Source organism: Tachyglossus aculeatus, chromosome Y4 (assembly GCF_015852505.1).
Source record: "Tachyglossus aculeatus isolate mTacAcu1 chromosome Y4, mTacAcu1.pri, whole genome shotgun sequence".
Lineage (NCBI taxonomy): Eukaryota > Metazoa > Chordata > Mammalia > Monotremata > Tachyglossidae > Tachyglossus > Tachyglossus aculeatus.
Window position 1 is genome coordinate 1453489 of NC_052096.1, and position 18156 is coordinate 1471644.

Consider the following 18156-nt stretch of genomic DNA (forward strand, 5'->3'; position numbering starts at 1 on the left):
TCTCCCCCACCCCACCGTCCCCCGGCCCAAGCCTGGAGGGACGGGTCTGGGCCGGCTTCGAAGCCCAGACCGGACGGCATCCGGAGAAACCCTCCGAGGGCCGGAGACGGCGCCCCACCACCAGACCATCCGCTTGGACTGAAACACGAATCCGGAACACGAGCCCAGAGGACGCTCCCCAACACACGAAGACCCCGACCCTCCCCACTGAAGGCCGGGATACAGGGGAACTTCGGGCGCAGATTGAGATTTAAGGGGAGGTGGACTCACACCCCCTCTCCCCACCCACCTGGATGTTTTATTTATGGATCTTTTGGAGGATCGCCACTCCCCACAAACACACCTCACACCATCCCATCCTCCCCACGCTGGCAACCTCTGCTATTTATGATTTGATAATGTTATTTATTACCTATTTATTTATTTATTTATTTAATATCTAATATATTTATTCTGGAGGCGGTTGGGGGAAAGGATCGGGGCAGGGGGGAATGGAGGTGCCGGGGAGAACCTCCCGCCACCGCACCCAACCCCGCCTCTGGGGCTCGTGGGTATTTTCTGTGAAAATGTTCCCCAACAGAAGAGCCTCAGACTCCCCCCGCACCCCCTAACCTGTCTCCGCTTGTTTCGAATAGTGCTGATTTTGGATTCATCCTGCCAGCTTGGCATTTGCAGACCTCCGCTCCCCAGGGGAGATCATTATAGAAGAAGCCCGTTTGTCCGGGCGATGAAATAAAAACGTTGTTTGAAAAAAGAAGTGTAGATTTTTCTCCCGGGGCTCTGCCCTGACCTCACCACCCACCATGAAACCTCCACCATCAGGGCCCCAGAAATGTGACCGCAGCAGCTCCTTCCTGTTCCTTGCTCCCCTCCCTTCCCCCACTCCGTTCTCCTCCCATCACCCCCACTCCCCTCCATGTCCCCCGCTCCCCTCCCAGCCTCGCTCTCCCCTCCCGTTCCCTCCTTGCCTCCCATCCCCTGCTCCCTTCCAGGTCTCCTCTCCCCTCAGACGCCTCCTAGAAGAGGCCCAAGATTCCCACACAGTTGGAGCCAGGGCCCCGCCGCCGGAGGTGAATTGTGCTCCCTCCCTCAGAGCTTGGAGTTTCCAGGACGGAAGTTAGGCAATTCCAATGGCACTGGAAAACCTTCAGGTGTTGAGTTTCCTGCCTCTGAAACCAGGGGATGTGGGGCGGAAAAGCTGGTTTTCTTGCCTCTGAGTCACAGGTGAGGAAATTCCCAAGATTACACAGAACCCCCCAGCCCCGGGCGGCTTCTTCTTAGGAATCCCCGTCAGCCCTCCCACCTTCCCCCAGAGCCCCTATTTCTTTTTTTGGAATGGTGTTTGTTCAGCGCTTACTATGTGTCAAGCACTGTTCTAAGGACTGGGGTAGGTACGAGATAATCAGGTTGAACACAGTCCCTGTCCTACATGAGGTTCGTAGTCTAAACAGTGCTTGGCACATAGTAAGTGCTTGACAAATACCATCATTATTTACAATCCAAATTTTACAGTGGAGAAAACTGAGGCTTAGAGAAGTTAAGTGGCCCACCCAAGGTCACACAGCAAGCCATCAGCAGAGCGGGAATCAGAACTGAGGTCCTCAGACTTCCGGCCCAGTGCTCTCTCCATTAGGCCCCGTTGCTCCCGCGCTATCTCCCCCAGAGCCACAATCCCTGCCCCTCTTTTCTGTCTGCCCTCCCCCAAGCCCCCCTTTCCTGCCCCTCTTACCCCTCATCATCCCTGACTCCCAAGCTGGCCCTTTCCAGGGGCCTCAGTCCTGAGTAAAGTCTTAGTCAATATTTTTAGAGTCCTTGATATTAAAAAGGAGCTTCACAAACCTGCAAATATTTCCATCTCCCCGTTAGAATGGAAGCTCCCTGTGGGCAGGGAGTGTGTCTCAAGCTTCTGTGGTACAATCAATCAGCATGATCAATCAATCAATCCATCAATTAGAAAAAACAGCAGCAGGTGCTATAAAATTTGAAGTATAACAACACAGCAATTGTGGGCCCAAAGTGGCTGGCTCCGTGGGCCTTTTCTGTTACACACGTGCTTGTAATAATAATGATAATTACACTAATAATAATGATGGCATTTATTAAGCTCTTACTATGTGCAAAGCACTGTTCTAAGCGCTGGGGAGGTTACAAGGTGATCAGGTTGTCCCACGGGGGGCTCAAAGTTTTAATCCCCATTTGGGCAAGTGAAGTGACTTGCCCAAAGTCACACAGCTGACAATTGGCGGAGCCGGGATTTGAACCCTTGACCTCTGACTCCAAAGCTGGGGCTCTTTCCACTGAGCCACGCTGCTTCTCTTGTAGCCAGTGGTGCCTCTTTTGAATGCGAAGGACATTAAATAAGCCGGAAAGAGCAGGGCCTAGGAGTCAGGGGTCCTGGGTTCTAATCCTGCCCCGCCACTCGTCTGCTGTATGACCTCTCACAGCTGAAGTGGGGCCACACTGGGCTAATGGGTTGGGTCCCTGTGAAGTCCGGAGCAGCCTCATCCTATGAGGACGAGGGAGCCTTCGGGACTGGGAGCCCGGGGGGAAGCGATCTATTCTACCATTAGGGACTGGAAAAGCGGTATTCGCACTCTCCTCCCTGCCGGTCACGGTTGCCTCTGGAGTCCAGGGTGCCACTGGCAAGAAGACGGGCAGGGGCGAGGCCTATTTATGGCCAGAGTGACCTCCGCATGGGGCCGATGAGGTGCCTTCAAGCATCACGACCCGGTCTCGGTCTCGGCTGCCCCGTGAGCCAGCTGTTTTCAGGATTTCCAGTGGTTCTGTCCGCCTCGCCAGATCCCGAACATAATTCTCTGGTCAAAAAATATCAGCCCCGATGGCACAGCCCCGGAGGGCAGAACGCTCTAGGACTCAAGCTTACTGATTCCCAAAGCCGGGCTCTTTCCACTGGATCCGCTTCCACCCAGCCCGCACACTCCGCCCCTCGGTTGCCCATCTACTCGTCATACCATATATGCTACCGACTTGTACTTCCCAAGCGCTTAGTACAGTGCTCTGCACACAGTAAGCGCTCAATAAATACGACTGAATGAATGAATGAACCTCCATCTTGTCTATCATCATCATCATCATCATCAATCGTATTTATTGAGCGCTTACTATGTGCAGAGCACTGTACTAAGCGCTTGGGAAGTACAAATTGGCAACATATACAGATGGTCCCTACCCAACAGCAGGCTCACGGGCTAGAAGGGGGAGACAGAGAACAAAACCAAACATACTAACAAAATAAAATAAATAGAATAGATATGTACAACTAAAGTAAATAAATAAATAGAGTAATAAATATGTACAAACATATATATATACAGGTGCTGTGGGGAAGGGAAGGAGGTAAGATGGGGGAATAGAGAGGATTGTTCATTCAATCCTATTTATTGAGCACTTACTGTGTGCAGAGCACTGTACTAAGTGCTTGGGAGAGGAAAATCTAACAACAGACAGACACATTCCCTGCCCACAACGAGCTCACGCTCTCATTCATTCATTCATATGTAATGAGCGCTTTCTGTGTGCAGAGCACTATACTAAGTGCTTGGGAAGGACAAATAGAGACAATCCCTACCCACAATGGGCTCACAGTCTAGAAGGGGGGAGGCAGACATCAAAACAAGTAAACAGGCATCAGTAGCATCATTATAAATAAACAGAATTATAGATATATACGCATCATTAATAAAGATAAATTGAATTATAATTATAAATATGTATATATACACACAAGTGCTGTTGGGCGGAGGGGGGTAGAGCAGACGGAGGGAGTCAGGGCAATGGGGAGGAGAGGGGGAACTGAGGAAAAGGGGGGCTTAGTCTGGGAAGGCCTCCTGGAGGAAGCGAGCTTTCAGTAGGGCTCTGAAAGTGTGATTGTTGGGCGGATTTGAGGAGGGAGGGCGTTCCAGGCCAGAGGTAGGAGGTGGGTTGACGGCGGGACAGGCGAGAAGGAGGGGCAGTGAGGTTAGTACCAGAGGGGCGGAGTGTGTGGGCTGGGATGTAGAAGGAGAGAAGGGAGGTGAGGTAAGATGGAGGGGACCTCTCCATTAACCAGAGACCAATTCCATCCACACAGTAGTTGATGAGTTAATGTTTGGTTTTGTCATCAGTCTCCCCCTTCTAGATTGCGAGCCCGTCGTCGGGTAGGGATTGTCTCTCTCTGTTGCTGTACTTTCCCGAGCGCTTAGTACAGTGCTCTGCACACAGTAAGCGCTCAATAAATACGACTGAATGAATGAATGAGGCGTGAAGGCCCAGTGGCCGGCTCGGGGAACAGACGAGAAGCAGCATGGCTCAGTGGAAAGAGCCCGGGCTTTGGAGTCAGAGGTCATGGGTTCAAATCCCGGCTCCGCCAATTGTCAGCTGTGTGACTTTGGGCAAGTCACTTCACTTCTCTGGGCCTCAGTGACCTCATCTGGAAAATGGGGATGAAAACTGTGAGCCCCCCCGTGGGACAACCTGATCACCTTGTAACCTCCCCAGCGCTTAAAACAGCGCTTTGCGCATAGTAAGTCCGTAACAAATGCCATCATTATTATTATTATTATTACGGAGCAAGGTGATGGAGAGCTTTGAAGCCAATAGTGAGGAGTTTTTGCTTTGATAAGGAGGTCGATAGGCAACCACTGGTGATTTTTGAGGAGGGGAGTGACATGTCCAGAACGTTTCTGTAGAAAGATAGCTCGGGGGGTCTCGTTGCCGATCCCTCACCCAGGTCCTCCCTCTGGCCTGGAACTCCCTCCACCTTCATAGCCGACAGAGGATCACTCTCCCTCCTAAAATTCCATCTCCTCCAAGAGACCTTCCCTGACTAACCTCTCATTTCCCCTATTCCCTCTCCCTTCTGCATCACCCAGGCACTTGGATCTGTCTCTTTGAAGCACTTCATATTCACCCCACCCTCAGCCTTACTGGGCTTTTTTTTTTATGCCATTTGTTAAGTGCTTATCCCGTGTCAAACACCGTTCTAAACACTAGGGTAGGTAAAAGTTAATTAGGTCAGACACAGTCCCTGTCCTGCATGGAACTCACAGTTGAAGTAAGAGGGAGAACAGGTATTTAGTCCCCATTTTACAGTTGAGGAAACTGAGGCACAGAGAAGTGATGTGAGCTCCATGTGGGACATGGACTGTGTCCGACCTGATTATTTTGTATCGACCCCAGTGTTCAGAACAGGGCCTGGCACTTGGAAGGTGCTTAGCAAACACCATAAAACACAAAAACACTTGCCCACCGTCACACAGCAAGCAATTGGCAGAACAATTGACAGCGCCAGGATTGGAGTCCAGGTCCTCTGAATTCCAGGCTTGTGCTTTTTCCACTAAACCATGCTGGTTCTCACGTAGGACCATATCCGTAATATATTCATATTAATGTCTGCCTCCACTTCACTGTGGGGAGTGAATGAGTCTACCCATTCTGTTGCACTGGACTCTCCCAAGCGCTTAGTACAGTATGGTATGGTGTCCTCCACGTCGGGAGAGCGGGGGCAGAAGGGGGAAAAGCTTTGGGGCCCAGGAGGGAGAGGGAGGCTTGGTGACCTCTGACCCCAGTCAAGCTTCAGAGAGCAAGAGGATGCTGGGACTGGAGTGAGGCAGCCAGGGGAGGGAGGAGAGAGAGCAAGAAAGAGAGAGCGGGGGCCTGAGGTTGGGTTTTCCTTCCTGCCTGTCAAAATGCGAGTGGGAAAAAACAGTGCGATGGCAGCTGAAGCTGGTGCAGAGCGAAGGGACCGGGGACGTCACCCCACAGGAGTGACCTAGATTAAGGGACCGTCCTCCCCCGAAAATCCTCCTCCCCGCGGGCTGGCCCGTATCTGGGTCGATGGAGGGTTCCGGGTGCGGTTGTCGTCGCTATTGAAATTCTCACCTCCCCTTCCCCCTGCCCACTTTTCCCAGAACCAGGGCCCCGAGGCAGCGAAAACAACCTGGACTTTCCAGTGGGTAGGAGAGCCTTCTCCACTGCTGCCCCCTTTTTTCTGCCCTTCATACACTTCCTCCAAGAGACCAGAGCCTTCTCCCACGCAACCCCTCATTTCCCTCCCCCTACCATTTTCCCAGGACACGAGGCCTTTCTTCCCTCCCTCATCATCATCATCCTCAATCGTATTTATTGAGCGCTTACTGTGTGCAGAGCACCGTACTAAGCGCTTGGGAAGTACAAGTTGGCAACATATAGAGACAGTCCCTACCCAACAGTGGGCTCACAGTCTAAAAGGGGGAGACAGAGAACAAAACCAAACGTACTAACAAAATAAAATAAATAGAATAGATATGTACAAGTAAAATAAATAAATAGAGTAACAAATATGTGCCTCTCTCTCTTTCCTAGGCCCCAAAGCCCGCCCCCTACTCTCTCTTCTTAAGGTCTTCAGAGAATTCTTATTATTACTATTATTATTATTGTAGCTGTTAAGCACTTATTACGTGCCAAGCACTGTTCTAAGCACTGAGGTAGATAAAAGTTATTCAGGTTGGACACAATCCCTGTCCCCCATGGGGCTCACAGTCTAGTAGGAGGGAGAAGGGGTACTGAATCCCCATTTGACAGTTGAAATGAGGCACAGAAAAGTAAAGCAACTTGCCCAAGTTCATGCAGCAGGCAAGTGGCCGAACGGAGATCAGAGCCCAAGTCCTCTGATTCCCGGGCCCGGGCTCTTTCCACTAGGCCATGCTCCTTCTTCTGTGGATGTGCGGATGAAGGACGGGGGGGACTGGGGGTGGGCGAATTCTAATCCCAGCTTGTCCCACTGGTCTGCTGTGTGACCTTGGGCAAGTCACTTCACTTCTCTGTGCCTGTTATCTCATCTGTAAATGGGGATTGAGAGTGAGCCCGTGTCCAACCCGATTTGCTGTATCCACCCCTGTGCTTAGTACAGTGCCTGACCACAGTAAGCGCTTAACAAATACTGCAATTATTATTATTATTATTATTATTATTATTAGGGCGGGGGGCAGCCTTCTTCCAGATATGCTGTAGACCAAGAAGAATTGGATTTTTACTGGCAGTGATGCGGATTGAGGTTAGACATGAGAAAGAACTTCCTAGGCTTCTGCGTCATCTGTGCACTTTAATCCGTGACCTTTGGACATTTGCTACGCGTCCCAACCCCAACCCCCACAGCACTTATGTACAAATCTTTCAATTACATATTACAAATTACTTATTCCTTTTAACGTCTGTCTCCCCCTCTAGACTGTAAGCTCATTATGGGCAGGAAACGTGTCTGCTAATTCTGTTGTATTGCTCTTCCAAGCGCTCAGTACAGTGCTCTGCACATAGTAACCTCTCAATACGATTAACTGATCAATTAGACCACAAAGCTGGGTCAGGAAGGAAACTTGGTCTTCTTACCTAATAACGTGTACAAAATCACAGAGCTCCCTGGGACCCAGCGCTTAGTACAGTGCCTGGCGCATAGCAAGCGCTTAACAAATACCACAGTTATTATTATTATCTGGTGAAGGATAAGAGGGATTGTGTCTGTCACCTCTGTTGCACTGTCCTCTCCCAAGCGCTTAGTGTAGTGCTTTCCACACAGAGTAAGCATTCAGTAAATACCACTGATGATGAGGAAGATGGGGCACTTTGGCCATTTGGTATTCGCCCCACCCTCAGCCCTACAGCACTTATGTCCCTATCTGTAAAGCATTTATATCAATGTCTGTCTCCCCCTCTAGACTCTAAGCTCCTCAAGGGCAGGGTATGTCTTTCAACTCTGTTGTGTCGTTCTCTTCCAAGTGGCTCAGTTCAGTGCTCGGCACCCAAGAAGCACTCAGTAAATACCACTGATGGATCGACTGATTGATTCTTCTTGAAGGTGGTTGTTGAGGGGTCGGCGGATCGGACAGGGTGGCCTGATCTCCTAAGACCGGGAGAGGTGGATTCTCGGAGAGCTGAGGAGGGGTGCTTTTGTGGACTCCTCCCAAGCAGCAAAAGACAGACAAGATAGATATCAGAGGAGTTGGTTTTCAATCAAGTTCCTTTATTTTAAAGAGAGGATGCCCTAATCCCGGCCCCCGGCCCTGCCCAGTCCCCAGGGCAGGCTCTTTTCAGCCCTCCCTCCAGGCTTAACTCCTGGGTATTCGTTAAGTGCTTCCTAGGTGCCAAGCAATGTGCAAGCAGATCAGTCCTCCTGCCCGTGGGGGACTCAATCTCAAGGGGAGGGAGAACTGGTGTTGAATGCCCATTCGGCAGATGAGGAAACTGAGACCCAGAGTTCAGCGACTTGCCCGAGGTCATACAGCAGACAAGTGGCGGGGCTGGGGTGAGAAGCCAGGCCTCCTGGGTTTAATTTCATTCCTTTATTTCTCTTTGTGCCTGTCTCCCCCTCCGGACTGTAAGCTCTTGGTGGGCAGGGAACGTTTCTACCGACTCTTCTGTATTGTAGTGCAGTGCTCTGCCCGCGTTAAGTGCTCAATAAATAGGATCGATTGCTAGTTCCTGCCTCCCGTGCCCATATTCATTCCACTAGGCAACACTGGTTTCCCCGTTCCCTCCCAATCCCTGACCCCCTTCACCCCTCTCTCTGCCCCTGATTCTCCCTAATGCCCACCCCCACCCCCAGACCATCCCAACTCCTGCCCCAGCGCCCCCTCCTCTCTCCCTCTCCCCTCCGGAGACCCCAGCCTCAACCCACCCTCACAGCCCCAAAGTAAGTCTTCCCCCTCCTGTAGTCCACCATGTTGGGGTGACTGACATTCACAAAGATCCTCTCGTCGCCACCGAGCCGGGTCAGGCCCCCGAACCCCACGCTCGTGTGCCACAGGCCCCCGGGCCCCGGGCCGTCCCCGGGGGGTGGGATCACCGTCTCGGCCCCCTGGAGCATCAGCTCCACCTCCCCGGCCCCGTAGCCCCCTCCGACCCGGTAGAGGCGGCTGCTGACGGTGATCCCGGCCCCCGGGTGGCCCCCCGACCCCCGGCCCCGGAACCCCACGTGACAGTACAGGTAATAGACGCCCTCCCGGGGCAGTGCCAGCCTGGCGGTGCCCAGCAGTCGGGCCCCGCTCTTCAGAAAGGCTTCCTCGTGGCCCGTGACCCAGTGCAGGACGTGGCCCGGGCCGTGGCCTTGGATACCTGAGGACAGGACAAGATGTAGGGAGGGGGAGAGAGAAGGGCAGCGTTAGGGATAGGGGGGGGGGGGGCGTCCTGGCCCTTTAAGAATGAGCTTGCAGTCCACTAGACTGTGACCTCTTTTGGGTTTTTTTGTGGTATTTGTCAAGCGCTTACTAAGGGCCAGGCACGGCACTGAGCACTGGGGTAGATACAAGCAAATCGGGCTGGACACGGTCCCTGTTCCACACAGGGCTCACAGTCTTCATCCCCATTTCACAGATGAGGGGACTGAGGCCCAGAGAAATGAAGTGACTTGCCCAAGGTCTCACAGCAGGCCAGTGGCGGAGCCGGGATTAGAACTCAGATCCTCTGACGCCCAGGCCTGGCTTCTCTTCACTCCAACTCTGTTATACTGTACCCTCCCGCGTGCTTAGCCCAGTGTTCTGTACAAAGTAAGTGCTCAATTCCATTAATCGACTGATTGAACTGGATCCGGGCTGAGTGCCGGTGGGAATCGGAGCCCCGGGAAATCCAGTAGGGAGAAGGGGAAGCCCCCAAGCCCCTGGGAAAGGTTAAAGTTATTCCTCATTTCCCCCATCTGCCCTCGCCTCTGCATCAACTATGCAACCGACCACGTACCCCTTGGGCAGCATGGCGTGAAGGGCAGCCTGGCAGAGTGAACAAAACCCATGACAGTCAGAAGGTCATGGGTTCTAATCCCACCTCTGCCACTTGTCTGCCTTGTGGCCTTGGGTGAGCCACTTGGCTTCTCTGCACCTCGGTTACCTCATCTGTAAAATGGGCAGGGACTGTGTCCAACCTGATTTGCTTGTATCTCCCCCAGTGCTTAGTACAGTGCCTGGCACATAGTAAGCACTTAATACATTATTATTAATAATAATAGTAATAATGGAGAAGCAGCGTGGCTCAGTGGAAAGAGCCCGGGCTTAGGAGTCAGAGGTCAATCAATCAATCTATCAATCAATCGTATTTATTGAGTGCTTACTGTGTGCACAGCACTGTACTAAGCGCTTGGGAAGTACACTAAGCGCTTGGGAAGTACAAGGTCATGGGTTCTAATCCCGGCTCCGCCACTTGTCAGCTGTATGATTTTGGGCAAGTCACTTAACTTCTCTGTGCCTCAGTTACCTCATCTGTAAAATGGGGATTAAGACTGTGAGCCTTCTGTGGGACAACCTGATCACCTTGTATCCCCCCCACAGCACTTAGAACAGTGCTTCGCACATAGTAAGCGCTTAACAAGTGCCATCATTATTACTATTAATGATAATATTAATATTATATTCCCTTCAGCCCCACAGCATTTATGTCCGAATCCTCAGATTCTACTATTTCCCCTGCCTGCGACTTATTTTAATGTCTGTCACCCATTGTAGACCGTGAGAGAAGCCTAGTGGATAGAGCATGGGGCTGGGAGTCAGAAGGTCATGGGTTCTAACTCTGGCTCCACCACTTTTCTGCTGTGTGACCCTGGGCAAGTCACTTCACTTCTCTGGGCTTCAGTTCCCTCTTCTGTAAAATGGGGATTGAGACTGTGAGCCCCACGTGGGACAGGGACTGTGTCCAACCCGATTTGCTTGTATCCACCCCAATGCTTAGCACACAGTAAGCGCTTAACAAATACCACAATTATTATTACTATTATTATTGTGGGCAAGGATCGTGGCTATCAACTCTGTAGTTGTACTGTACTTTCCTAAGCGCTCAGTCTAGTGCTCTGCACACAGTAAGAGCTCAAGAAATGCCATGGATAGAAGCAGTGTGACGCATGGAAAGAGCCCAGGCCCGGGAGCCTGAGGACTTGGGTTGCAATCCACCTGTCTGCTGGAGGACCCTGGGCAAATCACTTCACTTCTCTGTGCCTCAGCTCCCTCATCTGAAAAATGGGGATTCAATCAATCAATCAGTTAATCATATTTATTAAACATTAACTGTGTCCAGAGCACTTGGGAGAGTTACAGTATATCAGAGATGTTAGACACGTTCCCTGCCCACAATGAGCTTTCAGTCTAGAGGCTAGAATCTACAGTTTAGATTCAATACCTGTTCTCCCTCCTACTCAGACTGTGAGCCCACCTTCTCACTACGGCTCGACCTCGCCTGCCTTGCTGCCCAGTCCTGCCTCTGGCCTAGAAAGCCCTCCCTCCTCAAATCCAACAGACAATTACTCTTCCCCCAACCCCTTCGAAGTCTTATTGAAAGCACATCTCCTCCAGGAGGTCTTCCCTGACTAAGACCCCCTTTCCTCTTCTCCCACTCCCTTCTGACTTGCTCCCTTTGTTCGTTCAATTCATTCATTTGATCGTGTTTCTTGAGTGCTGTGTGCAGAGCACTGTACTAAGCGCTGGGGAAGTACAAGTTGGCAACATATAGTTGGAAGCAGCGTGGCTCAGTGGAAAAGAGCCTGGGCTTTGGAGTCAGAGGTCATGGGTTCAAATCCCAGCTCCGCCAATTATAAGCTGTGTGACTTTGGGCAAGCCACTTCACTCTTCTGTGCCTCAGTGACCTCATCTGTAAAATGGGGATGAAGACTGTGAGCCCCCCATGGGACAATCTGATTGCCTTGTAATCTCCCCAGCGCTTAGAACAGTGCTTTGCACATAGTAAGCGCTTAATAAATGCTATCATTATTATTATTATATAGACACGGTCCCTTCCCAACAGTGGGCTCACAGTCTAGAAGGGGGAGACAGACACCAAAACAAAACATACTAACAAAATAAAATAAATAGAATAAATACGTACAAATAAAATAGAGTAAGAAATACGTACAAAAAAATAATAAATATGTAATAAATAAATAAGTAATAAATACGCTGTTCTTCCCCACTCGCAGCCCTACAGTGCTTATATACAGATCTGTAATTTATTTATTTCTATTAGTGTCTGTCTCCCCCTCTCTACACTGTAAGCTCGTTGTGGGCAGGGAATGTGTCTGTTTATTGTTATATTGTACTCTCCCAAGCGCTAAGTACAATGCACACAGTAAATGCTCAATAAATACAATCGAATAAATGAATGTTCCTCCTGTATGAGTTTTGCTACAGCCTTTGAGAACTGTATTAGAAGAAAAAAATATATATATATGTAATATATTCTATAAATAATGAATTATAAATATATATATACAGTCCGATCCGGGTTTTGCACAGAGCTGCCACCCCTCCATGGCGCCTAGGTCCCCGACCCTTCCAGTTCGGGATCCAGATCTGGACTCGCTCTGGGTGGTCCCCTCCTCACCTATGAGGTGGGCTGCCGGGTTGCGGATGGTGGCTTCCTCGAGTCCCCAGTCCTCAGCGGGTCCCGGGGGCAGGACTCCTGGGTCCCGGAAAGGCTCTTCACCCGACTGCCGCTGCCTCTGCCCTCTTGGGGGCTCGGGGGCCGCTTCCTGGGGAGATTGGGGGGTGGGACGGGGGGAGGAGACAGACCCGAACACTCAGCCTTCGACCCCGTGGCCTCCTGGGTCATTGCGGGCATTCCCCTGCGGCTGGGATGCCCCCCACGCCGCCCGAAACCGAACTGGGTCCCGCTCCGGGGCAGCCATGCTTTTATCCATTCCCCCAAGGGACCCCCACTTTCCCACCTTCATTCGATCACTTCCCTTCCCCACCGACCCCAGGGTTGGGAGGCGGGGATCTGGGGTTCACACAGAATTCAAACTTCCAGGCCCAGAGATGTGCCCAGGCAGACCTGGCCACAGATAGCAGCGAGTCGGGCACGGGGAGATACAGACCCAGGGAGACTGAGAGATGGTGACAGGGAGACAGAGATGGGACAGCAGAGAACCTGACCCAGAGACTGAGAGAGGGCAACAGAGAGACAGAGACAGGGCAGCAGAGACTCTGACCCTGAGAGATGGCCATGGGGAGACAAAGACAGGATAACAGAGACCCTGATTCAGACAGACTGAGAGACAGCAATGAGAACACAGATACCCTGACTCGGAGAAACAGGCAGCAGCAGGGAGAAAGAGACAGAGCAGCAGAGACCCTGACCGAAAACGACTGAGAGATGGAGGTGGGGAGACAGAGACCCTGACTCAGAGATGGCGACAGGGAGAGACAGAGAGACAGGGAACAGAGACCCCGACGCCGAGAGGAGAGGTGGCAATGGGAGACAGAGACAGGATAACAGAGACCAAGGCCCGGACCCAGAGAGACACAGTTATGGGCACAAACACACAAACAAGTCCCTCCAAGTTTCTGCTTCAGAGGGATGTGAGCAGAAAAGGAGATACTGTCTGAGATTGAGCCAGGCTGTAAAGAAAGGCAGACCTGGGCAGACAGAAAAATCGCTGGGCATCAGCTTAGGGGAGGAAGTGAAATTGAGAGCTGAGGAAGGAGGGGAGGAGGAAGGAAGGGGCTGAAAGTAAAGCTCTGAGGTGGGAGAGACCAGGCCTGGGGCAGGTGGACAGAACAGCTCTCAGCAACAGTCAATTAACCTCGTCTCTCTGGGCCTGTTTGGGGGTGAAGGGGGTCTATCCGGGTGGGCGTGGAAGCCGGGATGGGGGAAGGAGAGGGCTGGAGGAAGGGTAGAGGGGGTCCTAGAGCGATTTGGGAGATTTGTGGTAGAAGGAGGAGAAGGGCCTCCCAGAGCCTCTCCTGAGGGAGAGAGTGAAACTCGTGGTTTGATCCCGAGATTAAAGTGAAAGAAGAAGTGGCCACAGGCCGGGGGCGGGGAAAGGAGTGAAGACCCTGTGAACTCCCAAAGCCAGTTTCATTTGCCCTGAGGAGAAACAGAGAAGGAGGTTGAAGGGGAAAAAAGAACCAAAACCAAAACAGAGGGGCGCTGAGTCAGACCCTCAGAGAAAGAGATCAACCAATCAATTGTATTTATTGAGCGCTTACTGTGTGCAGAGCACTGTACTAAGCGCTTGGGAAGTACAAGTTGGCAACATCTAGTGACGGTCCCTACCCAACAGTGGGCTCACAGTCTAGAAGGGGGAAACAGAGAACAAAACCAAGCATATTAACTAAATAAAATAAACGGAATAGATATGTACAAGTAAAATAAATAAATAGAGCAATAAATCTGTACAAACATATATACATATATACAAGTGCTGTGGGGAAGGGAAGGAGGTAAGACAGGGGGATGGAGTGGGGGACAAGGGGGAGAGGAAGGAGGGGGCTCAGTCTGGGAAGGCCTCCTGGTCCTTCTTCTCTTTCTTTCTCCTCTCTTTCTCCTCCTGCCGCTCACCTGAGGCCCCTGTGGCGACCGTTTCCCTTGTCGGGTGGCCCGGTGGCCCAGTGGGCCAGTGGCCTGGTGGCCCGCCGGGCTTGGGGCTGTGTGGGCAGAGAGATAGAGAGATACAGAGAGAAAGAGAAACAGAAAGTCGGAGTGATACACAGGGAGAAAGGCAGAGAGATACACAGAGAGGCAGAAAGACCCACAGAGAGACAGAGACTGAAAGACAGAGATGCACAGAGAGACAGAGAGATACAGAGAGTGAGATGGAAACAGAAAGACAGAGAGATACATAGGGACAGATACACACCGAGAGAGACAGAGACAGAAATATACAGAAAGAGAGGGAGAGAGTCAGAGGCGGAGAGACAGAGACCAAAGGAAATAAAGAGTCTGGAAAAGCAGAGAAACTGAGAGTGGCAGAGATAGAGAGATCTATGTTTACATAGTGAGTGCCCAATAAATAGTAAGAGGGAGGACAGAGGGACAGCCTCAGAGATTCAGTGGGTGGGATCCCAGGATACACAACCCAGAGAAAGGGAGAGAAGGGAAACCAAGTGGGACTATCCCAGGAAATGCTTAGTAACTATCACTCGTAGTACTCGGCGGAGTGAAACCAAGAGGCAGAAGTGATGGAACTGAGAGACAGAGATGGAAACCAAAAGATAAGTGGAAACTGAGAGTCAGACATGGAAATGAAAGAAAAGAGATGGATTTAGGGCTACATAGAAACTGAAATCGAGAGACAGACATGGAAATGAGAGAGAGAAGAGTTGGAGGCAGGGCTACACAGAGGCGGAAACCGAGAGACAAACATGAAAACGAGAGAGTAGAAATGGAGACAGGGCTACACAAAAACGGAAAATTAGACAGACACAGAAACAAGAGAGAGAGAAGAGATGGAGGCCGGGCTACACAGAGATGGAAACCACGAGAAAGACATGGAAATGGGAAAGACAAGAGATGGAGGCAGGGCTACACAGAGGCGGAAACCGAGACAAACATGGAACTGAGAGAGCAGAGATGGAGACAGGGCTACACAGAAATGGAAAATTAGAGACAGACACAGAAACAAGAGAGAGAAAAGAGATGGAGGCAGGGCTACGCAGAGTGGAAACCGAGAAACAAACATGGAAACGAGAGAGAGTAGAAATGGAGGCAGGGTTATACAGAGATGGAAACTGAGTGATAGATATGGAAATGAGAGAAAAAAGAGATGAAGGCAGGGCTACATACAGACGGAAACCGAGACACAAACATGGAAACAAGAGAGAGTAAAGATGGAGAAAGGGCTACACAGAAATGGAAAATGAGAGACAGACATGGAAACGAGAGAGAGAAGAGATGGAGGCAGGGCTACACAGAGACGGAAACCGAGAGACGAACATGGAAACAAGAAGGAGCAGAGATGGAGACAGAGCTACACAGAGACGGAAACCGAGAGACAGACGTGGATACGAGAAGAAGAGATGGAGGAAGGGCTACACAGAGACGGAAACCGAGAGACAGACGTGGATACGAGGAGAAGAGATGGAGGCAGGGCTACACAGAACCGAGAGACAGACGTGGATATGAGAAGGAGAAGAGATGGAGGCAGGGCTACACAGAACCGAGAGACAGACATGGATACGAGAAGGAAAAGAGATGGAGGCAGGGCTACACAGAACCGAGAGACAGACGTGGATAGGAGAAGAGATGGAGGAAGGGCTACACAGAACCAACAGACAGACGTGGATACGAGAAGGAAAAGAGATGGAGGCAGGGCTACACAGAACCGAGAAACAGACATGGATACGAGAGGGAAAAGAGATGGAGGCAGGGCTACACAGAACCGACAGACAGACGTGGATACGAGAAGGAAAAGAGATGGAGGCAGGGCTACACAGAACCGAGAGACAGACGTGGATACGAGAAGGAGAAGAGATGGAGGGAGCCAGAAACCAGAGGCAGAGAAGGGGCAGCCCGAACGAGCGGCTGAGCCCTGCAGGTGGAGACAGCCCGAGCCAGCGCCAGTCCCTTCTTGGTGACCCCCTCTCACCTGCCCCCAAGACCGAGGTCCCAGCGCCATGGTGACCAGGGTGGTGAGGGGGACGCACACCAGTAGGGTCCCCAGCACAGAGGCTCCCACCACGGCCAGCAGGGGGAGGCCCTGCTCCCCGCCCCGGACCCCCATCCCGCTCTGAACTGGTCCCCCCGGGAGTTAGGCACTTTCATACCCCGGATGGCCCCCTTGGGGGGGGCGGGGCTGGGACCCCTTTCACCCCCACTTCCTCCCCCTCCTCTTCACCCCACCTGTCTGGGGCTTTCCGCCCAAAGCTGCCCCGCTTCCTGCTTACCCAGAGCTAGGGTGGGGCGGCCGGACGCCTGGGTTCTCTGAACACAGGAAAGCTGCGGGGGGGCAGGGGGCCGGGGGCCGGGGAAGGTAGGGGGCTGCAGGCCTGGGTCCCATTCATTCATTCAATCGTATTCACTGAGCGCTCACTGTGTGCACAGCTCCGTACTAAGCGCTTGGGAAGGACAAGTCGGCAACATACGGAGACGGTCCCTACCCGACGACGGGCTCACACTCTAGAAGGGGGAGACAAGACAACAAAACAAAACAAGTAGACAGGTGGACCCGGGGGGCTGCGGCGGGGGGGAATCAGAGCGCTCCAGACCGTGAGCCCACTGCTGGGTAGGGACTGTCTCTATATGTTACCAACTTGTACTTCCCAAGCGCTTAGTACAGTGCTCTGCACACAGTAAGCGCTCAATAAATACGATCGATGATGGGGGATGGAGAGAAGAGGGGAGTTTGAGGTGGCAATCTAATGCAGATAATAAAGAAATTCGGATTAAGTTGGCTGCTGTGATCTAGGCCTCCTCCGATCCCCTGGTTGGGCGGGGAGACGGTTTTAGGGTAAGCACGTTATGGGCAGGGAACATGTCTAGTAATTCTGCGGTATTGGACTCTCCCAACCGCTTATCACAGTGCTCTGTTCATAATGAGTGCTCAATAAATACCACTGATTGGTTGATTAGCGGAGGTTTGTGGGGAAGAGAAGCTCCCCCCACCCCACCCGGAAAACCGCTTGTGTGATAGGGACTGTGTCTAACCTGATTAGCTTGTATCGACCTCAGTGCTTAGTACATCACCCCTCTCCCTCCTCCCCGTCCCTTTTCCTATCTTTCCCTCTTTTCCCTTCCTCTTGTCTCTCCCTTCCCTCTCACCTCCTTTTCCTCCCTTCCTTCCCCCTCCCTCTCTCTCCTTCCTCCCCTCTCCTCCTGGCTTAGTGGACAGAGCCCGGGCTTGGGAGTCAGGGGTCATGGGTTCTAATCCCAGCTCAGCCACTTGTCAGCTGTGTGACTTTGGGCAAGTCACTGCACTTCTCGGTGCCTGTTACCTCATCGGCAAAATGAGGATTAAGGCTGCGAGCCCCGCGTGGGACAATCTGATAACCTTGTATCTACCCCAGCGCTTAGAACAGTGCTTGGCACATAGTAAGCGCTTAACAAATACCATTATTATTATTATTATTATTATTTAAGCCCTTAATTAACACCATAAAAAACCCAACGAGAGTCTGCAAAGCAGCCCATCCCTGGGCAGGGAGCTGGGGTCACCCTCGACTCTGCTCATCCAGGGGTGGGGGTGGGGGGTCGAGTGGAACCCGGGGTCCTCACCCCCCCACCCCACTCTGCCATGCTGATTTACTCTACCGGGGGAGCTGCAGCCTGGGAAAAAGACGACTTCATTCAACGGTTCATCCAATCACATTTATTGAGCACTCTCTGTGTGCAGAGCACTGGACTAAGCGCTTGGGAGAGGAAATATAACAATAAACCGACCCACTGCCTGCCCCCAATGAGCTTACAGTCTTAAGGACTCTAAAGGCCCCAGGC

General features: G+C 51.8%; 1 protein-coding gene across 1 annotated transcript; it reads right to left on the reverse strand.

Moving 5' to 3' along the window:
• Positions 1 to 8641: 8641 nt before the first annotated feature.
• On the reverse strand, positions 8642 to 16447 carry LTB (lymphotoxin beta). The gene is made up of 3 exons (XM_038769082.1): positions 16313 to 16447; positions 12328 to 12475; positions 8642 to 9087 (listed from the first exon to the last, which is right to left on the reverse strand). The coding sequence occupies exons 1-3, from the start codon at positions 16445 to 16447 to the stop codon at positions 8642 to 8644; spliced, it is 729 nt and encodes a 242-aa protein (XP_038625010.1).
• Between the last annotated feature and the right edge of the window lie 1709 nt (positions 16448 to 18156).

Bases quoted from the DNA above. Each gene is read 5' to 3' on its own strand.
- LTB (XM_038769082.1), bottom strand. From the start codon at position 16,447: ATGGGGGTCCGGGGCGGGGAGCAGGGCCTCCCCCTGCTGGCCGTGGTG. The intron at 12,476-16,312 runs GTGAGAGGGGGT...CAATCTCCCCAG, and splicing joins GACCTCGGTCTTGGGGGCAG to GAAGCGGCCCCCGAGCCCCC. The intron at 9,088-12,327 runs GTGAGGAGGGGA...TCCTGTCCTCAG, and splicing joins CCCGGCAGCCCACCTCATAG to GTATCCAAGGCCACGGCCCG.